Genomic DNA, 26,882 nt, shown 5'->3' with positions numbered 1-26,882 from the left:
AGATCCGTTGTCACCCGCGTGATGTGGGCCAACTCATAGTCGGGACGCCTAGAGAGGGCGTCCGCAAGCACGTTGAGCTTGCCCGGCTTGTACTCGACGCGGAAGTTATATTCCGCGAAGAAGGACAGCCACCTCGCCATCCGTTGGGAGAGGTGAGGCGAGTTAGTCGCCGTCCTCAAGGACGCGTGGTCTGTGTAGATCACAAAGGGCGTAGAGCCCAGAAGGTGAACACGGAACTTCACAAGGGCATATTTCATTGCCAGGAGCTCCTTGTCATGGACAGGGTAGTTCCGCTCGGCGGCTTTGAGCTGCCTGGACTGGAATGAGATGACTCGTTCCTGTCCAGCCGTGTCGTCCTGCAGCAATGCACACCCGATGGCGTAATCGGAGGCATCGCAGACGACGCTAAACGGCTTCGTCTCGTCCGGCAGAGCCAGGACAGGGGCCTCTTGGAGACTGGCCTTGATGCTGTCAAAAGCATCCTGGTGCTCTTGCTCTCAGCGCCAGTCGACGTCCTTCTGAAGGAGGCTCGACAAGGGCTTAGCGAAGCCCGCGTACCCAGCGCTGTACTTGTGAAGGTAGTTGGCCAAACCCAACCACTTTCGAAGATCCTTCTGGGATCGGGGCGTCGGCCATGCTGCTATGGCCTTGACCTTGTCTGGGTCAGCCCGAACGCCCACGTTGCTTACGAAGCAACCGAGAACTTTGATCTCTGGTGACGCGAAAACGCACTTGTCGATGTTGGCGTAGAGCTTGTTCGCTCGCATCACGTCCAACACTCGACGGAGGTGTCCTAGATGCACCTCCATGGCCGTCTTGCCTCCCTCGGCACGGCTATGGACGAAAATGTCGTCGAAGTACGTCTGTACGAAGGTACGCAAAGGGCGGAACAATTGCGTCACCAGGCGATTGAACGTCGCCGGGGCGTTAGACAAGCCCTGCGGCATGACGAGCCACTCCCAAAGCATGCCGCTTGGAGTGCTTACCGCGGTGAGCGGGATGTCACTCTCTCGCATCAGGATTTGGTAGTATCCGTCTACCAAATCCAGCGCACTGTACAGTACGCTCCCGGCCATGTTGTTCAACAACACATCCTTTCGTGGGATCGGTGTTTGGGCCGGCACCGTTGCGTTGTTCAGCTTGTTATAAGCGTGAACCAGACGCCACTTTCCGTTCGGCTTACGAACGCAGAAAGTCGGCGTCGAGTGCGGGGATTTCGACTCCCGCACCATGCCTGCCTTCGCTTTCGCGGCGAAGAAGGCATCAATGACCTCGCACTGTTCGCGCGGGAGAGGCCATTGCCTCGTGACACAATACTTTGTGCCGGGCACGAGATCAATCTCGTGCCGTACGCCTCGATCCGGTGGGAGTTGGGTCGGTGGGTGTTTATTCACCACGTCCGCATACTCCGTCACCAAAGGATACACCGGATCCTTGGGGTTCTTGAGAATCTCAGAGCCCAAGCGCGCCTGACGCTGCTTGTTCATGTCTTCCAGGACGTTCTCGTCCAAGACAGAGGAGGAGTTCAGCTCCTCCTGAGTGGTCTCAGGTCTCATGAGTACCATCTCAGCGATCTCTCCAGCCTTGAGGTTGGCCAGGAAAGACTCAGCCGTCATTTCCTCGAGGTTCAGTATCTCTGCAACCTCTGGCAACGGTTCCAAGTGGACACCAGATGCCTTGACGGGTAAACCCGTCTCGCTATCGAAGATGTGATAACACTCTTCCACCGGCCTTGTCGGAGGAGCCCGGGCCCTGGACTCCGAGTCGCTTGAAGCGACGTCGATCGGAACGAAGTTCGGATCCGACTTGAGGCGGCGGCGGCGTCTTTGCCGACGGCTTCTGTGACGGGGAGATTTGCTGCCCACGTCTAGGGATGTCGTCGCTACGACATCCGAGGCACTCGTGGCCTCGTGTGGTACTGTTGTACCCACACAGGAAGCGTGTTCAACGCCTTCCTCTTCAGTTAAGGTCTGGGCGACCGCGTGTGGCACTGTGTTACCCACACAGGAAGCGTGTTCAACGCCTTCCTCTTCAGTTAAGGTCTGGGCGACCGCGTGTGGCACTGTGTTACTCACACAGGAAGCGTATCCGACGTCTTCCTCTTCAGTTATGGTCTGGGCGACCGTGAGTGGAACTCTGTTACCCACTCTGAACACGCTGTTCTCAGTGTTCATGACAGCTGCAGCTGTCTGCGGAACTAAGTTACCCGCCTGTGGACCTAAGTTACCCACTTGGCCGGCGCCTCTTCTGGGCGCGGCCACCATCAAAACATCCTCGGAGTCGTCATATACGTCGACGACTCCCAAGCATCTGCCGGATGCTTTGGTACCCTGGCAGCCCTCGCGGGCGCCCCGGGTCCTGACAGAGGTGGGAACATGACTCACCAATGCTCTGTCGGACTGCGCAGGGCGGCTGGCACCGATTTCCTTGCCTCGCCAGTCGATCCAGGGCTCGTGCTTCTCAAGCCAGGGCATGCCCAGGATCATATCATATGGATCCATATCGAGAACAGTGAACTGTTCGAGGCTGTCAAAGTCTTCAAACTTGACAGCCAGATCCACTTGGACGTTGGGGACAGTGACGACCTTCCCGTCGGCCAGTCGCACTGACACCGTCCCGTTGCCCTTGCTTTCTCGCAAAGCTTCGGACAACTTGTTGCTGTTACGAGCAACCGTCTGGCGGCGTGCGAAATTCTTCGACGCCCCAGAGTCAATCAAGATTCTAAAGGGGTGATCGTACCCCCGTACACATCCGTGTACTACGAGCAACCCGCCGCTGCTCTTCGCCGATTCGAGAGTGCGAAGACTCTCAGGGGCTAAGTCCCCGTGGTACGCGCCACCCGCGGACCCATCACGAAGACTTAGTTCTTCCCCAGTAGGGCGCCCCGCCCCTACTGGTTCCCTGCGTTCCCCTGTCCCCGGGATCCTGGCTTCTGCCAGCGACCCTTGAGGACGGGCTTGGGGAAGGACCGTCTGCGGAGTCTTTCCGCGGGACAGTCGCGCTTGAAGTGGCCCATCTTCCCACAGCCGAAGCAGCGGATGTCACGCTGTTCGGCGGACCCGAGTTCCATGGGAACTGGTCCGTTGGGGCTTGTTCGACCGGGAGCCGACAAGGAACTCCCAGGCCACGCTGAGGCCGGCGTACGCGCCTGGCGATGGCTGTATTCTTCTTGAAGAGCCACTTGAATCGCCTCTTCAAGGGTGCTTGCCTGCACCCGGAACAGCTGAGTGCGTGCGGGGCCCACTCGAAGGCCGTCCATGAACACAGTCATCTTGATGTGTTCATTGAGTGGGTTTCCCACTAGGGACGCCGTGAGCTCCCGTATCTCTGCACATACTCGTGCAGTTCGCGTCTTCCTTGTTTACACGCGAGGAAGCGCGAACGCTGGCGGTACTCGTAGTTCGCCGGGAGGAACGCGGCTCGGAGCTGTTCGCACAGCTGAGCCCAGGATGTGAAACATCCAGGGGATGTCGCTTCCCGAGTGTACACCCAACTCTTAGCACGACCGCTAAGGTTGGAGAGTGCAAAAGCAACACGCAGTTGCTCGGTCGAGATCAGAGCCGCGTCCATCGCGAGCTCTACTTCTCGGACCCAGAAGTGAAGGTTCTCGCCTTCCTTCCCTTCATACGGCTTTACCTTCAGCCGTATTGGCTTCGGGTGAGGCGGGTTTGCTTCCGCCGCCGGAGCCTGCAGGTTCTCCCGCACATGCGCGATAAGGCCCTGCTCGTACGCGTCGAATGCATTGACGCGCTCGAGCTGCTCAGCCGGTGTTGATACCACCAGGCTCTACAGGGCCTCCATCCCGAAGATGCCTGCCATCTTCCGAACCGACTCGAACTGAGAGTCGTTCATATGGGAGAAGTCGTTCCTATCCATGGCAACGAACTTCGGAGGTTCAGGTAGTCTACCCGCGATGGCGTGGATTGACTACAAGTGCTACCAAGTGTGACGGGGTCACACAGCACCTTGCGCTAGAGGAAGTTATCTTCCGAGAGTATACAAACTCTCAGTGAACGGCAGTTCACAGGTCCCCTCTTTAATTAAAGAGAGCGAAGTGACCTAAATAAGGTAGATTGTAAACTAAGTATATTTATAGGTAGGTTAAGTTTGAGGTTAATACAAACTATCAGTTACCTATAGAAATGCAATGTCATTTAACCAATGGTTGGTTTTGAATGACCTTGGTACCTTGTACCAAATATCCCGGAGTATGACATGTCATACTCCTGAAGTGTGAAGTGTCACACTTCATGTAACCAGGGTACACTTAGTGCTACGTACCCCGTTACACAACAAGTCTCGCTCGCTAAAAAAGGTAACTCTGGCCAAGATCAAAGCTCTGATCGATTTGCCTCAACACGAAGAAGCGCGTTCTGACGAAAATCGTGCGCAACGGATATGCCTAATTCACAGTATGAAATTTTTCACTATTGTGAAAGCTGCTCACAACTGGAACAGGATGATCTTTGCAGTATTTGTGGCTCTGTCCGCAAAGTTTGGTTTTTAATTTTATATTCTTATCAAAATGTAAAGTTTTTTTTAAAAAGTGTTCTTCGAAGTAAGTTTTAACATTTTCACAATAAAATGTGAAATTATGTAAACTTTTCACGCTTAAACGATATTTTGCCCGGGATCTTTGAGAAGCTTGCGAGAAGAGTGATCATGGGCGTAATTTCGGTGCACGGCGACTCGGACTGGAACGCGCAGATGCAACACGCAGGTGGAAAGCTGGTAGTGGTGGACTTCTCAGCCGTCTGGTGCGGCCCGTGCCAGCACATCAAGCCCGTGTACCATCAGTTGAGCGACCAGTACCATGACGTGGTATTTCTCGAAGTGGACGAGGCGCAGAACCGCTCGCTCATCGGCACTTTGGGCGTCCGCGGGTTCCCCACCTTCCACTTCTACGTGAACCAGAGCAAAGTGGACGAGCTCGTAGGCGCCGACCCGAACCAGCTTCGTGCAAAGATCGAGCAGTGGCGCCAGTCTGCTTTCAATCCTTTCGCTTCTCCCGGTATGACACTAGGTGCCAGTTCCGGCAGCCCAGCCGCGCCCCTGTCAGCCGCCGAGGCTCGTGAGGCCAGACTGAAGCGGTTCAACAACGTGAGCTTGGTGCCTAACGCTCCTGTGGCAGCTCCTGCCGCTCCGGTCGCAGCTAAGCCGGCGGTACCAGATTCCAACACGGTGTGCGATCCAGCTACCGGTATTTGCCGTCCTAAAGACGACGACGAGGAAATGAAGGAAGAAAGTGGTGAACTGGGGCCTCCGCCTGTAAACGAAGAGCTACTGACGCAACTGAAAGAAATGGGCTTCGACGATCTTCGCTCCCGCAAGGCATTGCTTGCAACGGATAACCAGGGTCTTGAGCTGGCTATCAACTGGCTAGGCGACCATCAGGACGATGCGGATATCGATGAGCCAATCAAGTTTGTGGATTTGTCCAAGACGGCTCCGACACGTGAGTTGACTCCAGAGGAGAAGGCTGCCAAAGTGGAGGAGTTGAAGGCTCGTATTGAGAAGAAGCGTGCGGAACGGGAGGAGCAGGAGAAGCTGGATCAACGTACCAATGAGTTGAAGCGTCGTACCGAGGGACAGGGCATGCAGGAGTCCCGCGAAGAGATCGAAGCCATCCAGCGCAAGATCGCTGCGGAGAAGATGAAGAAGGACAAGGAAGACGCCAAGCGTGAGCGTGAGCGTCTGCGTAAGCAGCTCGAGATGGACAAACGTGAACGTCAAGCTCGTGGCGGTCGGTTGGGTGGTCCACCTATCGACGTAGCACCCATCGATGTGAGCTCGAAGAAGGTGGAGGAAGAGAAGAAGAAGAGTCCCGTCTTGACCCCCAAGGAGCAGATCGTGAAGAACGTGGGGATCTTGAAGAAATACCGCGTCGGTAACGATGGTCTCACGGCTCTCAAGACGCTGAATGTGTATGTGAAGAACCTGGTTGAGAAGCCCGAGGAGGAGAAGTTCCGCATTATCAATTTAGAGAACGCGGCGTTCCGTAAGCGTGTTGCCAGCCTTGTTGGCGGTGTGGCTTTCCTGAAGAGTCTCGGGTACGAGAAGGATGAAGCGGACGGCAATCTCAAGCTGTCGGTGGAAAACCGCGACGTGGAGCTGTTGCAATACGCTCGCACCCAACTTCAAGGCGCAATTGCCGAGCTCTCGAACTGAGGAGAATAAATAACATCACGATTAGAGCTCGTTTTGATGCTCTTTTCCACCTTTTTTAAAAATCGAAGTGCTCAATTTTTATTCTTTGAAAACTTAATCTTTAAAGTGAGAAAAAGCGACCGAACAATCCCTTACGTTGTTCAACTGGCTTGTCATCATTATCCGGCTTGGGCTTGATGATGAACTCGCCAGTTTCTACGCGTTTGTGGGTTTCCTGTAGAGGGACATGGGCACCTCCGATAGGTGGGGAGATGACGTCCGTCTGGATACCACTGACGATAATGGACACGTACACAGAGCCCTCTAGAGACTGGTCATAGCATGTACCGAAGATGATGTTGGCTTCGTCGTGTACACGACTGCGAATGATCTCCATGATTTCATCCACTTCGAACAGAGTCATGTCCTCACCACCGCGAATAGTGACTAAAAGTCCGTGTGCAGATTCCGTAGGCAAGTCGCCAAGCAAAGGGTTCACTAGAGCCTGTTCGGCTGCTTTCCGAGCGCGACCTTCTTCACTCGAGATGCCTGATCCCATTATGGCACGACCTGCATTCGACAGAATCGTCTTGATGTCGGCAAAGTCCAAATTGATAAGTCCCGGGCGAACGATCAAGTCCGTGACACCTTTAACTCCTTCAAGCAGCACGTCGTCGGCATACCGGAAGGCTTCCAACATGGTCGTGCTCTTGTCTGCCAAAGCCAGCAAGTTCTGGTTGGGCACGACAATTAAGGTGTCGACGTACTTGGCCAGTTCTTTTACTCCAGCATTGGCCAGACGAGTGCGATTGGGTCCTTCGGATCGGAACGGTGTGCTTACTACTCCGACCGTTAGGATCCCCAGCTCCCTGGCTACACTGGCCACGACAGGTGCGGCTCCTGTGCAGGTTCCGCCGCCCATTCCGCCCGTGATAAACAGCATGTTGCTGTCCTGTAACATCCGTTGGATATCCACTTTCTGCTGTTCCGCAGAGCGTTTACCCAGCTCAGGTTTGGATCCAGCTCCTAGTCCCTTGGTGATATCTTTGCCCAGCGTGATCTTGTGCGGCGCCAGCGAGCGTCCCAGAGCCTGACAGTCTGTGTTGGCTACAATGAACTCCACACCTTCCAATTGCGACGCGATCATGTTGTTGACAGCGTTGCTACCTGCACCACCGAGTCCCATGACTGTGATCCAAGGCTTGCCATCTTTGAAGGACGACACGAGAGGGCGCTTCTTGCCTTCCTCCTTGTCCGCACCTTCTGTACAGCTGGAACTTGTTGAAGCAGAAGCTTTGGAAGGTGCAGCTGCTCGCGCTGCTGGCGTCGACCGCTTCCGCCGCTCACTGGTGCGCTTGGATGCCCTCCGTGGTGCTGGGGACGAGGCTTCGCTGTTGTTCCCAATGAGTTTCGCAGAATCGAGCGCGGCGCTGGGCTCGTGCATCCATCGCGCAGATTGCAATAGCGGCAATGAACGACGAGCCGAGAGCAACGCCGCTCGACGAGACTGGAGCAAGAGCGAAGTGCTCATGAGCAGGTAGAGGAGGGAACTTTGCCAGTTTACGGTACCACCTGCTCGGGAGAGCCACAAATTATGATAAAAGCCGGAATCAAATGCTACAATCTTATAAGTATTTAACAATTACAACTCCGGTACTTACATTGTTAATTCCGCCACTTCGTATCCAAGTACGAATTCCAACTTAAATGAAATCCTACTTCGTACTTAGAAAGACCTTAGTGAATACATATGCCGTTCTGTGGATTTAAAATCTCGTATCAACCTAAACGGCACAAAACATGAGTAATATTCGAAGTACCGGTATTAAGAAGAACACCAAGCCTCAGAATCGCATACCGGTTTATGGATATGAATATTGGCTCAAAGATTCCTTCATCTACATGTCAGCGAGTATGGATACTGTACCATGGTAGTGAAGAATGAAAGGGTGGATTACGTTTTTTTCTCGAGTATACTGCGCCTACAATGTAGTTGCAGTACATTTGCTACTGGTGTCGTACAGGACAATGTCTGTCATGTCATGACATTGTAAGTACCGGTACTATACATATAGAAACTCTGAGCAAGATAACAAGAAGGCCAGAAGACGATGAAATCGTAAAATCGTAAATTAATACGAAGTACATGTAGAAGATTAATAAATGGTTTCGTGCTGTTTACGATTTGGGATTAATCTCCCGTACCGTAAAGTGCAGCCCGTCTCAGGTTGATGTGTTTTTTTGTAAGGAGAGCGCATCGCCTGCCGTTGCTCATCGCTCAGCTTGGGATGTGCTGTTTGCGGCTGCTCTCACGGTGCATGAAGACAACCGTGTGTGGATGGGATGGCGGGTAACCAAACTGCCTTCATTCCGATATCTTCCTCGCAGAACGCAGTTCTCTCAAGTTGCCCGGGACTATTATGCGTGTGTGCCACGTCTTCGCCGTTGCTACGGCAGCCTTTCTTGCGAGCGACGCTGTTATTTCGGCAAACCCTTCCAAAGACAGGGACTCCGAGCTGGTTACAGGCGGCACTACAGGCAAGCGCAACCTGAGAGCCCAACTTGGTTTTCTTGAATGGCCCGAAGAACTCGAAGAATTTGTCCATCTTCACCACCACATCCGAGAAATGTTCACGAGATGGTGCCTCGAAGACAATGAGCCAAAAGAAGCAATGGAGAATACGAGAGAAGGGCGCAATCCTGCGGCGCACGCAGCATATAAGAGGTTCATGGCGATGAGATCGCAAAGTAGAAAACTTGCTGCGGTTGAGTGCAACATTTAAACGAGATTAGAAACGTGTTGGACGTGAGTCATTGATAGGATAAAAACGAAACATCTTGAAATGCATCGTTCCAATTTTGCATTTTACTTTTGGCCTCAATGGAATGACCTGAATCTGCATAATATGCAGTATATATTTACTGTAGTACTGCCTATCGTACTTCTACTGCTGTTATACAGATACTACTACATGTACAGTAGTATCACAGTACTTAAAAGTATGGGCCACTGGTTGCCAGTACTGGTGATGCTCACAAAGGCCATACCGGTACATGTACTTTTGCTTTCTCATACCTTATCGCACAATAAAATACATGTACAGTGCTGCACCCCGTTTTCGCGCCACTGGTTGCCAGTACTGGTGATGCTCACAAAGGCCATACCGGTACATGTACTTTTGCTTTCTCATACCTTATCGCACAATAAAATACATGTACAGTGCTGCACCCCGTTTTCGCGCCACTGGTTGCCAGTACTGGTGATGCTCACAAAGGCCATACCGGTACATGTACTTTTGCTTTCTCATACCTTATCGCACAATAAAATACATGTACAGTGCTGCACCCCGTTTTCGCGCCCCTGGACCCTTGATAAACTTCCGGATGATATGATCCTGAATCCAAATGAACTTAACTTTGTATGCTAAAATCTGATTTATTTGCAAATCCTATATGGTTCACCCCTGCGAAAACGGGATGCAGTACTGTACTGTACTGTACTCGGTTGAAATTAAAATTTCAATTAATACATGTGTAATATTTCAAGTACTACTTAGTGTTAAATTCTTTCGCATTCTGATACCCGAATTTGTTGCAATCTTATAGACTGGCGAGCTGGCGGTGGCAGCTAGAGAAACGCTTTACACATTCATAGGTGCGCTACGAGTGGAAACGTAGGGATTTACCCCCAAATTTGTTGAGGACGAGTAAGATACGAGAAGTTCTGTTCCTACCGCAATGCGGTAGGAGGAGTGTGTTTTGCGGTAGCACCAGTGTGTTTATGAGACAAGTGAGCAAATTCGAGATGAGAAGCCTGTTTTCAGAGTTTTAGAATTTTCCCGTCACCCCCAAATTGACCCGTAATCGGTAGGTGGAGCATCCGTGCTTGGTTCGAGTGGTGCTGAGCCCTGAATGAACATGTTGTTGTGCTTACCCGTGAGCTTAGAGCGACGAGAGCGAAGGATCTTGCGGTGGAGAGGCGCTGCTGGGGTGTTGTGCGCTTACTTGGGCTTCGAGCCCAGCGACGAGAGATTGAGCGAACAGCACGACGAACGGAGGCAAAAGACTCTCGAGCCTTGCATGCGGCTACACAGCTCGCTACATTTGAGCTCATTCATGCATCTATGACTCAAACGGAGGTGACCGACTTCGTTAGAAAGAAGCGAGAGCAGTACGCTGATAGGAAACGCTACAGGATCTAGTGAAGGCTTTAAATTTGTGCTTGTCGGTTGTTGGTACCGAGGCCATCGATGGCTTTCGACTGCTTAGCTTTTGCTACTGTCATTGGCTCTCTACAGCATCTATACTAACATCCATGCACAGTCGCGCTGTCAAGGATGGAAATACTGGCGTTGTTAGTCCATCATTTGTGGAACAAAGGGAGCCTGATAGGAAGCGCAAAGTGGCGAGCGCGTACAATGCTTTCTCGCAAGCAAACACGGATATAATCGATATGATAAACTTCGGGGGAGCGCACTGGTTAGTCTACCACATAGATCCGAGCCTGCTGACTGTTTGATCCCCAGCAAGGCACATAAAACTACAAAAGGCTGGAGAATACCATCAAGGAGGTTGTAGAGCCGCTGCTACCGATGAACGCCGAGCTTAACTACTGCAAGTTTACCTCGTGTCTTCAAGAAGACAGCGACAACTGTGGACTGTGGTGCTTGATCGTACTGGAGCTGACACTTGCTCGTACTCCGTGGCACAAGGGCCTTTACAAGCTGATGCCGTATCTTCGCCTTCGATACTTGGGTATGTGCACGAACTACATCGACCAAAACCGCGATGGAAGATAAATCTCGAAATTTAGACATGCACTCTTAGCGGTGAGTGCTGCATAGCATGGATAGAACTACATAATATGAGCAAGATAAAACACATGGCTTTGACTTCAATGTTTTTCGATAGCAGTAGCAAGAGCCGTAAGATACGTAATGTGTGGCTTAAAAATTTCCAGGATTAATCTTGGAAGTGTACTTCGTTACAGGACTAATCCTGTGTAAATAACGTAGCAACCATGCGAAGACTGCAGCTATCAGATTGCGTATGGAGACGACGGAAGTGACTCTTTGAAGATCTTCTTTCTCGAGGAGGTGAAACAAAGAAGAAACAACATTTGTGAAGAAGAAGAAATATGTATTAGTAGCTGTTAAACTTCCGTACGCTTCCAAAGTTTCAGCACAATATGGTCCGCCGACCTACTGCTTCACTTGAGTTGGGGGAAGTTCTTCGTCGCCATCACTCTTGTCGTCGCTGCGCGGAGGTGACAATTTCTCCTCCGTACCATCATCTTCAGCATATGGCATCGAAGTAGAGGCTTCCACAGGGAGTAGACGGGCCGTCAGTAGGTAGTAGAACAATTCAAATCGTCGGCGAGTAAGCGCAGTCTTGCTCATGTCCGGATGTACACTCTTACACACCTGCCGAATGAACATCCAGCACACATAGACTCCGCAGCTGAACAGATCAAACTGCATAGGGTTGTTCTGCGAAATAAAATCGTACCCTTGCAGCCCAGCTAATTTGAGGTGGGTCGCCACAGCCTTGGCAGCATTCATGTAGGGGCCTTGATTTAGTGGATCATAGTAAAATATCCGTTTTTGACTCTCCATTACCGTAACACAGCACCAATGGAAGCTCATGAAGTTCAGGGGCAGCAAAATCGTCTCCATAGATTGTTCGCCCGCTTGATGGAGAACCGGATCGCGTATATCAGCGTCTACAACTTAATCGTCTCAATTCCGCGTACGTTTGGACCTCGTTATGGCGGACTGGAACCCGGCGAATCTGCACGTGGGGTAATCTCCACAGAGTCGCAAGCACAACGCCCTTATCGTAGCATTGTTTAGCCAAACTGGAGGCGCCGCTCGATACAGCATCGCGTACCGAAAGTCCGGGTAGTTAGGGAGAGTCTCTATGCGTTTATGTGGGTAGGTCTTAACCACGTCTTCAGCTGCTTTGATCGCTAGATCGTGGTATTCGGCAGGTAGTGCTGGTAGTCCATCCTGCCTAAGTCACTTGTGCAGGTCTAGACTAAGCTGTACCGGAGTCTTTATATTCTGGACTCTCATAAAAGTTTTGATCTGTTTACGTGAGAAGGTACCCACGTCTTTGATGATCAGTGTCTCCACTTTTCCTTGACCTTCAGTGCGAGAAACACCTTGAGACTGACTTTGTTGAGAGTGGTCAATTGAAATTGCATCGGCCGCGGTGTTGCCAACAGGAAGTAGCTTCGTACATGCCTCTAGAAGCTTTGCAGGAAGAATGTAGAATGGATCCTGGATCACCACAGGATTCTTTAAAACTTTGCGTTTTGGCTTCTTTTCAAAGTCTCCATATTTGACATGAACACCAGATAACCGCCTCTCCGTTTCAACTAGCCCAGGCTGCTCTCGATCGAGTGCGTTACATAGCGTCGTCAGCGTTACTTCACCACCATTTTTCTGCCTTCTTCTGCCGCTTCATACCACTTCCAGTCGTTTTTTTCATCTGCTAGCATCTTCTTCTTCAATTTTCTGGGAGCTCCAACCTTTTTGACTTAAGGGTTCAGCTTTATCTTAACTCCTCAATTTTCTCCAAATGATACGTTCTCCTCTTCGTCGTTATCGTCGGTTTCCTCGGATACACTGCTACTTATCCCAAATTCTCGTTTCACGTCATCATTACTGTCTTGAATTGAGCTTTGAGACGCTACTTCATCTGCATGTTCCATTTCTTGCGTGACAATATCTGTTTCCGCCAATTTCCGCAGGCGAACATTTCTCCACTGATTTGTAACACACCGTAGCATCTCGTCAAATTCGTCATTGTTTTCGATGTCTGCCAGCTCATTTGCGATCAAATGAGTCGCACGTACTGCCTCTCGATACCTGTCCGAATGCGTTCGCACCCTTTGAGCTGATGCGCCTTGTGATTCGCCTGAAAATCTTTCGTAAGTGAATTGTTTGACCCTCTTTAAATTGCGGTTTGCTATTGTTGTATACCTATGTATTCGTTCAACATGCACAAGTTAGAAACAAGATACAATATCCATATTATAATGAATCCTGGACAAATCCTGTTTATCTTTAAAATCCTGGGAAACCACAAGCAGCCTCGGATCATAGTACATACTTGTCGTCAATACGATTCCACGGAATTAGCGTTCCAGATACATCATGTTTCTTGCGATAGGCAATGGCGTGACGGCAGGGTAGGCACATGGCGATAGCGATCTCACAATCGCAGACCTAAGTGTCGAGACGTAGTTTGTGTTCCGAAAAAATGCCGCGCACAATGACCAACAAAGCGTCAGCCTTGTCAATGACGTCCTGGTACATCAAAGCCTTGTTCATTGCTGCAATATATTGAAAATCGATTTGTCGAGCCACATTATAAGTTGTGAAGCGCAGAACGTTACACATCTCTTCATCGTAGTTGCTGTTCACGAATTGACCAATGCGAGATACGCGGTACTGGTAATCGTTCTCTTTTCGACGATCAAAAGCAACCAGAGTCCTAATACACTGAGCCCTGCTCATAGATCCGTCTACACTCTCCTTCAGCTTCCCGAAAAAGCTCTCCAGGCAGTTATTCGTGTGGTTTTTAAAGTGAGGAAGCGTAGACCGTAGATATAACACCCAACGATCCTGACAAGCGTCCCAGTTCTTTTCAAAATACGCATAAAACTTCGATCACAGATTCCCTTGAGCGAATCATAAGCGTCCTTATACTTCTCTTCGGATAATGCGTACACCATTTGATGCACCGCTCCGTCTATATGGCTCGCATCTTCCGCCGACAACTTTCCGAACTCAGGCTTAGCACGCATCTCTTTCAAATACTTTATCACGTGAAAGTGACAAATCAAGACGCGAGCGTCGGGAAAGTTGGTCTCCAGAACTCGAATCTCGCTGAGGTCCTTGTCCACGATAATAACACGTAGCGATGTTATACGTGTAGGTTGCAGTCGCTTGAAATGAGAGATGGCTTGCTCCATGTGCCAATCCCCGTTCGCCTCGATCAAAGATTGTTGCACCACGGCTCCTTCTCCAAACTCGTTCATCGTCATGAACGTCAGCAACTGATAGTTGTATCTGAAAAAAATCATGTTTAATTCTGTAAGAATCCAGGATTGATCATGTAAACTTAGAAAACTAAACTGTTCGTTTTGTGGCTGCAGTCGACCAAAAGAAGCTCGCTAAATCGACCGTACACGCGTCTCATGTGAGTGGTAGCAATAGAGATCGCTCCGCTTTCTCCTTCATCCGTCTCAGCCACGGACGACACATTCTCTAGATCTGCTGCTGCGAAAAGTCGATTTCCCGAGCGGTGGCGTCGTTGTCGTCCAATGTCGAAACGGAAGATGAGTGGCTGCGCACTAAGTTGTCAACGTCGGACGGATTACGTTTTTATCGTGATCTAGAAGGTAGTCGTAGATGCGCGACCGCTTTGCACCAACTGCTAGCATTCCATCCACATGGGCACCAACCAATGGATCTGCGATGCCCCTAGACGTGGGATACGTAGCATACGTAATGACAGAAACCCTTTGGCTGTGTGAGTAATTGCCATTCTTCACTTAGAGCTCACCACGAGCCAAATTCCATTGTAAAATGAACCGAATGGGGCAATTCGTGTGACGAATGTGCTGTCTCGGACGTCTACCTTCGCTACGCGACTTGCGCTTCTTCCAACCGTGCGTACAGATGTACGTGCGCTGATAAGGGTCCGTTGTTTCCGGCACCATTTGCGAGTCGTCTTCGCCCTTCTTAGTCCTTTTCAGACGCTTGTTCCTCTCCGCTCGCGACATCGTTTCCTTGACCAGAAGCACCTGCATCATCCTCTGGCAATATAGAGCGAAATATGCCTGCCAGGACTCCCAGCTACTGTGCCTAAACTCCGGCGGATCCACAGCCACAAGACCGACGTCACTTCTCACCTCAACCTATGCACCGCTAACATCTGATACCGAGTGACGTCCTGCTTCTCTATCCTCCTCCTCTCTGTCATCAGTGGTGCCGGAACTGTCACGTCCGTCATCATCGTCCTGGCTAACGGGATCAGTGCCGCTGTCATCTTTTTTACTACTGTGCTCAATGCTATCGTCATTTGGCTGCTCGTCGACTTCCAAAAGTGCTGCATCAACACCCAGCGTGTCCGAGAGGCCGGATCCCCGACCCTGTAGAGATGTACTACGTCTGGCTGCGCGCGCTGTGGCCGCGTCTGCGTCGCCGCCGCCGAGTCCTACATCCATTTGACCAGGAAACGGGACAAGTGATAATAGGAGATTGGAGGTTGGGGGCCATCGATTGTACCTAGCCGAAGGTAATGAATTTTATTTACAACTCATGGACTTCCATGACTGCGCCCTTCCATAACTATAATACTGGCCTCCAACAGTTCCGTTTTAATAATACTGGTACTGTACTTGGCGATAATAAGAACCCAACGATTTCTGACGCCCACGTAAAACCCAGTCCTATTTTAAGGATCTTGTACTCAGGATGGACACATTGTAAAAGCCATGAGAGTTTCAACCTGACAGTGTTCCCTATTTGTCAGAATTACTGAAAAACAAGCTTTCCATGACATCTTCGCTTTCAAGAATATAGAATTTCTAAACGTCTGATTGTGTAATTTGGAAGTATAATTTGTTGGCTGTAGAAGCCGACTTTATGTCGTTTCCTACCGCTTTTTTTGCGATTATATAAGTTTATTGTAAGAGAACCGTGCTTGCCCTGGTTGCCATTCGTTTCACACATGTAAAACATGATTTTTGTTCTCTGCCGTCAAGCAGTGCATTGTGATCACCAACTACGCTGCATTCTGTTGACTGAACACTTAGGTGTTTAGAAAATACTATTTACACATTATGTACAAGCATTCGGACCGGCCAAAGAAAACTCGACCTCACGAGAAAAAAAACTGATGCATGCTTCTTGCAGCGATAGAGACAACAACTAATGCCTTCACTTTCTCTATTTCCTGGCGTAGAAAGGTTATGTTCATCAGCGCAAGATGCTGGACATGGGAATCAAGCAAATGTCTGCCATTTTAGGAAATCATAAATGCACTAATAATCCTGTTTACATGTACGTCAGATACAGCAACAGGCTTATCTCTAATCTTGCGCGCTCTACTAAATTAAGCAACGTCTCACAAAAGATAAGTATCATCGCCGCTGACTTCAAAGTCCGCAACAAATAATTATCGTATCATATGCCAATAAATCACCTGTTGGTTTTAACTTTCTTCGCGTTCTTCTGATCCAGCTCTTGTCGCGTGTGTCTTCAAAATGTCGAGCAAACCTCCCTCAACTTGGGGTTCACTCTCGAACAACGGTTAGCTTAACGCACCACTCTTCACTGTGTCTACAACTGCTTCATTAAACTCCCCTCGACCAATCTTCTGCGGCATGCCAGTAACGTGTTCATCTATTCGCATGACCAATCGAAATACCGTGTTGAAGTTGTGCCACCTTCAAACACAAGCGATTAACAAAACGTGAGTCAACCAACACAATTTAGTCCCACAACAGATTTTCACTTACGAGTTGTAACGAGTTGTGGAGCGGCACGACCGTTTCTATAGTTGAAGAAGCGGATATCTTTTCTTCCCTGTCCATCGTCGCTGGGTCATCACGTTCATCAGCAACCACCTTGCTAACCACCCGACGCTCCTCTGCATGAAGCATCGGTGACAATACGAAAGGCGGTGCTGGCGCCTCTGCTGTATCTGTCGACATCTGGATCGCTGACAATTGTGCACTAACCGGACCCAGGCTCAAGTCACTTTCACCATTGCCATCGCCATTCTCACTCTGGCTATTCCGCACCCATTCTTCGTATGTCTGTTCGTCACCCTCACCATCTTGATCCTCGTCAACAGGATGCAAGTAAGCGTACTTGCCAACGACTCCCACCCCCAGAATTTTCTCTGGAATGAAGTCACCACATGCCGAGTAATTCTGCATCAAGAGCTTGGTGCATTGTCGCCCATTATTCTCCTGCAATACACGCACAGCCTCTGCAAACTCCATCGCATCGATGCGAATGTCATTTACTGCCACGATATGATTGTCTGGGCGGATAGTGACCCAGTCAATGTCCTCTCCAACGACAATACCGATCCGCTTGAGCACAATCAAAGGCTGGTCTATAAACTCAAACTCCGGGATGCTTTCCACCTCAACCACACGTTCATATAGGAACAATTCGTACTGGAAAATCTCGCCCACCGAAGCCTGTACCACCGCATTGCAGCCACTGGCGACCACTTCTCGGGACATTGTGTTGATGTCGCTCTTCACGTACACGAAACGAACTGTACTCGCTGGTGGAATATCCTTGGTGCTAATAGTAAGTTGGCCGTGTGCTCCTACGGGTACATAATGATACGACCCTGTCTCAATCTCCGCCGAATCTTCTTCCGAAATGAGCACCTGAATATAATCTTTCACAGAATGCCTCTCCGGTACGTCGTACTCCACTGCATACCAAAAAAAAGCTTCAAATTAGCAATAACCTCTTCAATCTGATAACATCAATGTCCTTACATGTAACAAACGACCCTTTCTCGACCTGTCCGCCCATATCCAGCTGCACTATTCCGCTTGGTCGAAATGCCAGGAGTTTGATCGCGTAGGCGGTCTTGTTTGTGATCTGGTCCAGAGCTTCTTTCAGCTCCTGTGCTTGAGCGACCCACTCAGACATGTGTCCTCTTTGTAGTAAATCCTGCGGTAACAAGCCGTAACTTTCTCTCATTGGTTTCGCCCCTGCATGGATCAGCATCTTGATGGCCACTGCGTTCTGCACGTAGCACGCGTGGTGTAGCGCTGTCCAACCGTTCTCATCCTTATGATCCACGTTAACTCTCCGCTGCAGCAGCAGATGCAGGATCTCGGCTTCTTTAGGCATGAGCTCCAGATCTGCGTCATCTCTGACCTCATTCACGGCCTCCTCGGTCTCGCTGTTGCTACTTTCAGCCACATTATGTTCTTGAGTTCGAGCGGTGGTCTCTATTTCCTCGTCACTGTCCCCAAATCCATGCAGGTCGTCGAAGTCGTCCACCAGCTCGTGATGCTCGCGCAGATGCTTCAAGCTGGCGACGGCCAGGAGCAATGGTGTGCGTCCGCTGTCGTCCGTGGCTTCGAGCTCCTCGGCTGTCGCTGTCTCGAGCAGACGATGCACCTCCGCTAGGTCCCCATACTCGCACGCGCTGTGCAGCGTCACGGTGTTCCCCATGGCCGTTGCGGGGGATCGCTAATGCTCGAAAGCTAATACGGTAATAACGTCCGACGTCGGCGCCTGGCTTGCCACGTGTATGATCTATGACAGGTTCAACCAGTCTGGAACACAGGCTACGACGATATCGAAAGAGCGAATGCTGCGTGTTCACGACAAGTGCGTAGCCCTGCAGGTGTGCTAATATAGACGGACGCTAACGACGGTGTGTTGTGTAGTGCGCTGCTTCGTTCGGTGTCAGTGCTGCCTGTGTTGATGGTAGCAGCGATCATAACGTTGGAATACTATGTGTTTATGACGGAGCACTGGGTAAAAGAGTTCCAGAGGTCGGTGGGGTTCTTCGTACCGCTGCGGATACTGGAAGCAATAATCTTCCACTTTGTGGTTGGATGCATGCTGGTGGCGTATTATAAGGTGGTGTTCACAGGTACGGATGTGGCAACAAAAGATGAGAGAGAGGTGACTCTGAGCTGATGCTGCTGGAATTTGCAGACCCTGGATATGTCACGCCTACAGTTGTTCAACACATCAAAGACGCCATGCAACAAGTGATGGAAGCAGGAAGCAAAAGTCCACCGATAATAAACACCTGTCGGAGGTGCAAACTGCTCAAACCTTTCCGAGCACACCACTGCAGCTTCTGTAATCGTTGTGTGCTGAAAATGGGTGAGTATCATCCTTTTTTAGTCCCTCTCTGCATCCTGGTATTGATTCCACGTCGCATGTATGGAGGGCAGATCACCACTGCCCATGGGTCGCGAATTGCGTCGGCGAAGGCAACTACAAATTCTTCTTTCATTTCGTCGTGTACGCGTTCTTAGCACTGTCAATGTGTGTGAGGGCGCTATCGGGGCCTTTTCAAGCGGCACTCTTCAGTGAAGACGCACCTCGTGGAGCGTCCAACTTCTCTGCCATGGCAGTTGTCGGGTTCGTATTGGGCGGTGCGTTGGCTATCAGTTTGTTGGGATTCATAGCAGTTCACTCGTACCTCCTGGTGCACGGAGCCACCACGATCGAGTGCCACCAGTACGGCCGTGCTTTCCCGTTCAATCAAGGATGGCGGAAAAACTTTAATGACGTGTTTGGAGACACCACAAGAGACTGGTTACTACCCACAACACCCGCACGGAAGCAACGCTACGTTTTGCATCCAGCAGAGCTCGAGCATCTCACTGCAGACAGCTGCTTCGGCGACTCCAGTGACCAAGAAGACGACAGTTTGCTATAGTAGAGATCTTACCCAATACCGATTCGTTTACTTTACTTTGGAGTGTGTTATGCTTTGCTATCATTACGAACTCAACCCTGCTAGCCACTACTTTACTTCCAAGCTCGTACAACCAGCTAGCAACACGTAACCAAGCCCGTAAGTTTCCTGATCTCTTACTGAGGAGGAACTTCACTGGCGTGGAACACGAGCGACACACTGTTGACACAGTGACGCTCGTCGGTAGGAGTCTTGAAGCCTTCGCCCTTAAACACGTGACCCATATGACTGCATCAAAACGTCAACACAACTCGTCACTTAAAACTATGGCCAAAAGCACCATCTATTTCTACTCACCCGTCACATTTGGCACACATAATCTCTGTGCGACGTCCATCGGCATCAGGCACAGCCTACAGCACCCAATTAAGCGCTCACATCAGAATAAGCCACTTTACTTTTCTCTAAAGTCCACAAACTGCAACGCACCTTGATAGCGCCGGGAATGGCGTCGTAGAACGCAGGCCAGCCACACCCCGAATCAAATTTGGTGGTGGATGTGTACACAGGCGTCTTGCAGCCGGCACATACATACACTCCAGTTTCCTTGTTCTTGTTGTACTCTCCAGTGCCTGCGCGTTCCGTGCCTTTGAGACGCAGCACCTGGAACTGCATGGGTGTCAGACGCTGCTTCCACTCCTCATTAGAGAGTTTCACGACGTCATTGCTGCTGGACATGTTGCTGGACGCGAAGGCGGAAACAAAAGCTGGAGAGCTCCTACTGGATGCGGACGGGGGCAGGAAGCGTGTACGCACAGGAAGCGACAGAAACGAGCGCACCCACTTGCTCATCCACTTCGCAAATTGAAGAATGAAGGTCAGTTGACGCAGTTTAGAAGATCACCTACCGGTACGGTACCGGTAAGTAATTTTCTAAACCCGCGGGCTCACAATGGGCTGCGGGTTCACTTGGCAACAAGCATACACTATCTAATATTAACAAACCCGTCCTGATCGATACAAAATACAAGTGAAAGTACCTCTTGACAACAAGAAGGCAGAGCAGGGGCGACCATGGTGTTAGCGGAGCTGGGATCGAAGCTACAGGGGGCGCTGGCCAAACTTAACCGCACGACTGTAGTGGATGACGAGGTGTTCAACGCGCTGCTTAAGGAAATCTGCGGCGCGCTGCTCGAGTCAGACGTGCAGGTGAAACTCGTGCGCCAACTACGAGACAATGTCAAGCTGGCCGTGAACCTCGAGGACGCGAGCTCGGGCGTGAATCGCCGTCGCCTCATCCAGAAGTCGGTAGTGGACCAAATCGTGCAGATGCTGGAGCCTGAGGCGCAGCCTTACAAGATGAAAAAGGGCCAAAGCAACGTTATCATGTTCGTCGGACTTCAGGGAAGCGGTAAGACCACAAGTATCGCCAAGTTCGCGCACTTTTACCAGCGCAAAGGCTGGAAAACCTGTATGGTCTGTGCCGATACTTTCCGTGCCGGTGCGTTTGACCAGCTCAAGCAGAATTCCACCAAACTACGCATCCCTTTCTACGGTAGCTACACAGAGGCCGACCCGGTCCGCATCGCAGAGGAAGGTGTGGCTCAGTTCAGAGCTGAGAACTACGAGCTCATCCTCGTGGATACCAGTGGTCGTCACAAACAAGAGACTGATCTGTTTGCCGAGATGAGAGAGGTATCAGCTGCCGTACAGCCCGATGACGTCGTGTTCGTAATGGACTCCACTATCGGCCAGGCCGTGTTCGACCAGGCCAGCGCCTTCCGTGAGACGGTGGATGTCGGTAGTGTGATCATTACCAAGCTAGATGGTCACGCTAAGGGCGGCGGTGCACTCAGTGCTGTCGCTGCTACAGGCTCGCCTATTATTTTCTATGGTACGGGAGAACACTTCGCAGACTTTGAGTCGTTCAACGCACAGAGCTTTGTGAGTCGTCTTATGGGTATGGGAGACATCCGTGGACTCATGGAAGAGGTCAAGACCAGTGGCATGCTCGACAACCAAGAAGAAATGGTCGAGAAGTTCCAGAAAGGAGTCTTCACTCTGCGGGACATGTACAAGCAGTTCCAGAGTGTGATGAAGATGGGACCGCTTAGCAAAGTCATGTCTATGATCCCTGGCTTACCACAGGGCATGAGTGAGATGATGAACATGGGAGGAGGAGAGGAAGAGGCCTCTAAGCGACTCCGACGATTCCTCTTTATGATGGACAGTATGACGGATGCCGAGCTCGATGGTGCTGTACCGCTGTCTGAGTCGCGCCAGACGCGAGTGGCGCGTGGCTCAGGTTGTCAGTTGTATGAGGTAGAGTTTCTGCTTAAGTGTCACAAGCAGTTTGCGACTGTTGTGAGTCGTATGGGCAAGAGTGGCCTCATGAAGACGGGCGACGCCGCACTCGGCAAGCAAATGGCCCGCAACCCGAACGCGGTCATGCAACAACTCTCGAAGGTCATGGACCCTAAGATGATGGCGCAGATGGGCGGTCCGCAGAACATGATGCGGATGATGAAGCAGATGCAAGGAATGGACCCCAGCGCACTAGGCGACATGGCCAAGATGGCTCAGAATATGGGTATGAAGATGCCTTTTTAGAGAGGAAGAAAATGAGTCATGCGATGACACTGAGAACGACAATACTCACTCACTTTTTCACATTGACAAAGTGTGTTTTGCTCACTTTTTTAGCTGTGGGTAGGATGACAAAAACTATGGTAAAAATAGTGGCGGATTGCTGGGGTCTAAACTTGCCACGCTTGCAACACGAAACGAACATTTGCCAGGTCTTTCCTGAGCAACAGCCCACCGAAGGTCTGTCTTTCCATTTACCTGCATCCCGTTGCGCTCAAGTTGGCAGACGGACGAGGCGTGGGCAGCACGTGATCGAACGTATCAGTGGATGCTGGTATCTTGGACTGCTGTATGCTGTTTGATTGTGTCGTGAGAGGGTCTTGGCGTGCCGCCAGCTAGACAAGTTCAAGGGCGGACCCTCGGTCATGACACGCACATTGATCCATCCCTGGCAAAAGAAAGTCCAAGACTCTGCGACGGAGCAGCTGGGTCCGCTTGCAAACTCACCTACACGATCGAGTATCGAAGGCTCACGTACTGGTACAACATCATCAACAGACACCAGCAGTCCACAAAGAAAATCCTCGTTTGGCTCACACACTTTCCATCGAGCAGCTACAATGGCAAGTTTCGCCCATGGCAACGCGATCTCCGTCGTCAAAGGATTACCGCGAAAACGGAAGCTGCATCAGCGGAAATCATTACCGGATTCAACGTTATTTACCGCACCACGACGAGCTCGACGAAATGACCTCGTACCGGTAGTGCAGACGGAAAAAGTAAAGTACAGTCGGTGGTTTATCCAGCCTCGCGCCACGTGGAAAGTAAGATGGGATCTCTGGATTGGGTTCATTATTGCTTATAGCGTCGTCCTTATACCCTATCGAATTGGCTTCGGTATCGAGCTTGCGGTAAGATTTTTTTTTTCTAAAATGCATTTATGATGTGTATCCTAAATCATATTGTGCTGCGTTTCTAGGGGTGGGAACAAGTTCTGAACTATTGCTTCGATAGCAGCTTCGCCGTGGATGTAATATTCAATTTCTTTACCGGCTATTACGACGAAGACATCTTGGTTTATGAACTACGCAGAATTCGGGCACGCTATCTTCGCAGTTGGTTCCTTTTCGATGTGGCATCGACAGTTCCTCTAGATCAATTTTTGCAGGTGGTAACCACCGCGTCATCTTCACTGCTCACACTAAAGCTCATCCGCGTGTTTCGATTGTTTCGACTGCTAAAACTCATGCGATTATTACGATTAAAACGGACCATGGAAGCAGTTCAGGTGGATGCGCTCAACGCGCACGTGCTGCAAACAATCAAAAGTTTACTCACGATCATCTTCATCATCCATCTAGTGGCTTGTGGGTGGTATATGTTCTACACTTGGGATCCTTCAGGAAAGAATTGGGTCACGAATATCGAGCCAGAAGGCTTCAAAAACCCATATCTCGTTAGCTTCTATTGGGTGTCAAACACAATGATGTCCGTGGGTTATGGAGATATCTATGGGGTCACCGATGGAGAGCGGCTGTACTCGATTTTCGTGGCTTGTCTCGGCTCGATTTGCGTTGGTATGATCATCGCAAACATTCAAATGCTCACCGAAAACTACAATCCTCGTGGCATCATGTTGAAGCAAAAACTCCAAGACACCAAAGAGTTTCTGATCAAACGCAGTATCCCACGTCGTCTTCGGCAACGCGTTATCTCGCAATTCGAATTTCACTGGAGTCATCGCACCGTGTTTGATGAAAATTACCTGCTGAACCAATTTCCTAGAAGTCTACAGTACGAAATTCTAGCTGCCTCGATGGAGACGTTTGTGAAAAAGTTTCCGTTTTTCGGTATGACTTCGGTGGAGTTTTTCGTATTCGCAATACCTCGACTTCGACCCATCGTTTTGGGGCCAGGTCAAGTGCTTGTCGACGCGGAAAGCGTGTGGGAAGAACTGTACTTCCTGACTGCCGGCACAGTGGAAACAGTGCAATCTAATCTGGTTGTAGGGTCTCTCTCACCCGGCGAGATTTGTGGCATTGAGTATCTTGTAAACGCTCGGAGACGATATACCCACACGTACCGCTCTGTCTCGAAGACAGAGTTGTATTCAATGTACAGCACTGATTTACTCGAAGCGATTAACAAATGTCCCGTAGCGCACAAGTATCTCGAAGATCTGGCTGTAATTTTAGGAGAGCGATACGAAGAGTCCGCAAGACGAGGAAAGCGTGCTCTTCTACGACAACGTTCCATACGTGCGGTCCGACGAGAGTCTTTATCAAGAGGAGGAGAGCCATATTTACATAAACGACATCGCAAATCCATTTCAGCGGCAAATACCCACACAATGCCAGCGGACGTTGTTACTCGAATGGACATGAGCGTTGTTGGTGATGAAGTTGTGACACACTGGTCGGTAATTCGGCACTACTCCAAGTTGAGAATTACTTGGGATATTGTAATGGGTATCATGGTTTCTATTACGGCAATCACGGTGCCGTTTCGAATCGCTTTCGACGTGCAGGACGTACTCGTCTTTTACGCTACTGATCGAATGTCGGACGTTTTGTTCGTGATAGACGTCATTCTCAGCTTTTGCACCACATACGTCGACGACACGGGAGTTGAAATAGTCGATCGCTACGAAATTCGTCGGCATTATCTGAAAACCACGTTTTTCGTCGATATCGCGTCTACAATCCCTTTCGACTTCCTCGTGGAGGCGGCGGCGACAGGCAACATCTTTCGGTCCTTGCGTCTCATTCGTACTCTTAAACTTATCAAACTGCTTCGACTTATGCGACTATCAAAGCTACTCAAAATGAACTCGCAATGGATGGCCGAGTTTGATATTAACGTTGATACCGTTCGACTCTTGAAATTACTCGCCCCAGTGATGATCATTGCCCATTACGTAGGCTGCTTCTGGTACTACATTTCAGCCGATCGTGCTGTAGACGATGCGTGGTGGGGGAATCGAAATCTCAATTTTGAAGACCCAGAGTCCATTCTCTCCAAGTATATTGCCAGTATTTACTGGGCAATTACGACAATGACCACTGTCGGATTTGGCGATATCTACCCTGTGAATGACTTTGAGAAGGGCTTCTGCATTCTTGTTCTTATCGGAGGCACTACGTTGTTTGCCTATGTGGTGGGTACGGTCATTGAAGTGGCAAGTAACTCGAAAAGCTTAATGAATCGAGAGCACGAGATGGTCCAACGAGTGAATGCGTATATCAAAGAACGCGGAGTGTCGTCCGAATTTATCGTGGCTTGTCAGGAACACTTGAGATTTGTGGATGCTGAGAAAACGTTTTTTGTCGAAAACTCACTATTTGATGCCCTCAGTTATTCCTTACGCAGCGAACTCATTTTGCTACTTAACGGAGGCGTCGTGTCGAAAATTCGGTTTTTCGACAAGAAGCCAAAATGGTTTTTGACATTAATTTTGCCACGATTGGTACCGCAATTTTTTCTTGAGGGGGACATTTTGATCTACCAGGATAACCCCGTAAGTGGAATCTACTTCATCATGACGGGCGCTGTTATAGCGAAAACGCGGCATTTCGCGCCAATACCAAACACACATGCCACTATGACAAGCGGTAGAAGTAATTCATCGGCGGACCCTATTTTTGCGGATCATCAGGGCACAATTGCGAAGATATTTGAAGGCGAATTTTTCGGGTATAAGGAAACTTTGACGGAAACCGTAGCACGATACAATTTATTTGCGATGCGCGCTACAGGGACGTATTTACTGCCACGCGAGTGTCTGGACGAGTTCGAGACCCAATATCCGCGAGTTATGGACGAAATTCGATCGCTGATCATTCAGTCGATCACACGACAGCAGAAAATAGTCCCTGGATGGCAAAACAACGATCCTATCTGCCTCACAGCCTTAGACAGAGACCGGGTGGCAGAGATCAATATTGCACGCCGTAGTTGTGATCACGACACCATCCGAGCAAGTGTAAGTGGAGCATCCATGCCTAAAAGGAAACACTCATCGTTTGCGGCGCCAACGGGATACTCCTTGGGAAATATAGTCCAAGCTGCAGCCACAGCAGCGTTGGCTACTCACACGAAACCTGGTTCTGTCGATATAGAGGGAGAAGAAACAACTGTTCAAGTGCTGGAACACGTCTCCGATGAACGCGCACTAAAATTGGCACGGCGCTCAAACCCGTCGCCTCAAAAAGGACTATCAAGGACTATTTTGCTACCAGGTGTAGTGGAGCCGACTCGACCGCTACCAAGTGAGCTGAGTTCATTTACCGCCGGTACAGTGTTCGTCCCAGCTACTCGTGCTGCTCGACGGCCGAACAGTGCCACGTCGTTGTCTACTGTACATCCGTCAGGAGCCGACCAAACGACTACACTTCGACTGCGACCTGAGGGGGCTGCTAAGATGGACGCTTTCCACAATAGTCACAGGTCCAGTGTCTCCATGCGAGATATTGGCGGCTACCAGCGACGACCGTCGGAACGATATTTATCTATGCGCAAAAGTGACGTGACGGCGCTTGTTGACGAGCTACTAAGCGGGGAAGGATTCGACATCCAACGTACTGCATCACGTCGAACACAGAAGCCGAGAGTGACAAACTGAGGGCTTCAGAGATTTCTGTAAGATGCTTTTAAATCTAATCGTCGTCGTCGTCGTCGCCGTCTTCCTCGTCTTCACTGTCTTCTGCATCGTAGAC

The 26,882-nt window shown here is 50.1% G+C and overlaps 9 protein-coding genes across 9 annotated transcripts; 6 read left to right on the top strand and 3 right to left on the bottom strand.

Moving 5' to 3' along the window:
* Nucleotides 1-4,628: 4,628 nt before the first annotated feature.
* Nucleotides 4,629-6,215, top strand: PITG_01181 (uncharacterized protein; the record flags this gene model as incomplete). Its single annotated transcript, XM_002907813.1, has 1 exon — nucleotides 4,629-6,215. One exon carries the CDS (start codon nucleotides 4,663-4,665, stop codon nucleotides 6,166-6,168), a length of 1,506 nt encoding a protein of 501 aa, XP_002907859.1.
* Nucleotides 6,216-6,233: 18 nt separating this feature from the next.
* On the bottom strand, nucleotides 6,234-7,678 carry PITG_01180 (cell division protein ftsZ; the record flags this gene model as incomplete). Its single annotated transcript, XM_002907812.1, has 1 exon — nucleotides 6,234-7,678. One exon carries the CDS (start codon nucleotides 7,676-7,678, stop codon nucleotides 6,269-6,271), a length of 1,410 nt encoding a protein of 469 aa, XP_002907858.1.
* An 889-nt stretch (nucleotides 7,679-8,567) lies between these two features.
* On the top strand, nucleotides 8,568-8,930 carry PITG_22675 (secreted RxLR effector peptide protein, putative; the record flags this gene model as incomplete). The annotated part of the gene is made up of 1 exon (XM_002907811.1): nucleotides 8,568-8,930. One exon carries the CDS (start codon nucleotides 8,568-8,570, stop codon nucleotides 8,928-8,930), a length of 363 nt encoding a protein of 120 aa, XP_002907857.1.
* A 1,532-nt stretch (nucleotides 8,931-10,462) lies between these two features.
* PITG_01178 (uncharacterized protein) lies at nucleotides 10,463-10,946 on the top strand (the record flags this gene model as incomplete). Its single annotated transcript, XM_002907810.1, has 2 exons — nucleotides 10,463-10,626; nucleotides 10,697-10,946. The coding sequence occupies 2 exons, from the start codon at nucleotides 10,463-10,465 to the stop codon at nucleotides 10,944-10,946; spliced, it is 414 nt and encodes a 137-aa protein (XP_002907856.1).
* A 5,306-nt stretch (nucleotides 10,947-16,252) lies between these two features.
* On the bottom strand, nucleotides 16,253-18,399 carry PITG_01174 (uncharacterized protein; the record flags this gene model as incomplete). The annotated part of the gene is made up of 3 exons (XM_002907809.1): nucleotides 16,253-16,267; nucleotides 16,682-17,619; nucleotides 17,687-18,399. The coding sequence occupies 3 exons, from the start codon at nucleotides 18,372-18,374 to the stop codon at nucleotides 16,253-16,255; spliced, it is 1,641 nt and encodes a 546-aa protein (XP_002907855.1).
* Nucleotides 18,400-18,513: 114 nt separating this feature from the next.
* PITG_01173 (palmitoyltransferase, putative) lies at nucleotides 18,514-19,602 on the top strand (the record flags this gene model as incomplete). The annotated part of the gene is made up of 4 exons (XM_002907808.1): nucleotides 18,514-18,533; nucleotides 18,593-18,801; nucleotides 18,867-19,040; nucleotides 19,112-19,602. The coding sequence occupies 4 exons, from the start codon at nucleotides 18,514-18,516 to the stop codon at nucleotides 19,600-19,602; spliced, it is 894 nt and encodes a 297-aa protein (XP_002907854.1).
* Nucleotides 19,603-19,635: 33 nt separating this feature from the next.
* PITG_01172 (methionine-R-sulfoxide reductase) lies at nucleotides 19,636-20,434 on the bottom strand (the record flags this gene model as incomplete). The annotated part of the gene is made up of 3 exons (XM_002907807.1): nucleotides 19,636-19,869; nucleotides 19,939-19,994; nucleotides 20,071-20,434. 3 exons carry the CDS (start codon nucleotides 20,317-20,319, stop codon nucleotides 19,758-19,760), a joined length of 417 nt encoding a protein of 138 aa, XP_002907853.1.
* A 221-nt stretch (nucleotides 20,435-20,655) lies between these two features.
* Nucleotides 20,656-22,191, top strand: PITG_01171 (signal recognition particle, putative; the record flags this gene model as incomplete). Its single annotated transcript, XM_002907806.1, has 1 exon — nucleotides 20,656-22,191. The coding sequence occupies one exon, from the start codon at nucleotides 20,656-20,658 to the stop codon at nucleotides 22,189-22,191; it is 1,536 nt and encodes a 511-aa protein (XP_002907852.1).
* Nucleotides 22,192-22,592: 401 nt separating this feature from the next.
* Nucleotides 22,593-26,788, top strand: PITG_01170 (potassium/sodium hyperpolarization-activated cyclic nucleotide-gated channel, putative; the record flags this gene model as incomplete). Its single annotated transcript, XM_002907805.1, has 4 exons — nucleotides 22,593-22,686; nucleotides 22,780-23,078; nucleotides 23,147-26,224; nucleotides 26,576-26,788. 4 exons carry the CDS (start codon nucleotides 22,593-22,595, stop codon nucleotides 26,786-26,788), a joined length of 3,684 nt encoding a protein of 1,227 aa, XP_002907851.1.
* Nucleotides 26,789-26,882: the final 94 nt, after the last annotated feature.

Source organism: Phytophthora infestans, genomic scaffold (assembly GCF_000142945.1).
Source record: "Phytophthora infestans T30-4 supercont1.2 genomic scaffold, whole genome shotgun sequence".
NCBI classification, from domain to species: Eukaryota; Oomycota; class Peronosporomycetes; order Peronosporales; family Peronosporaceae; genus Phytophthora; species Phytophthora infestans.
Note: the sequence above shows the minus strand (reverse complement) of the source record. Positions and strands in the feature narration are given on the sequence as shown.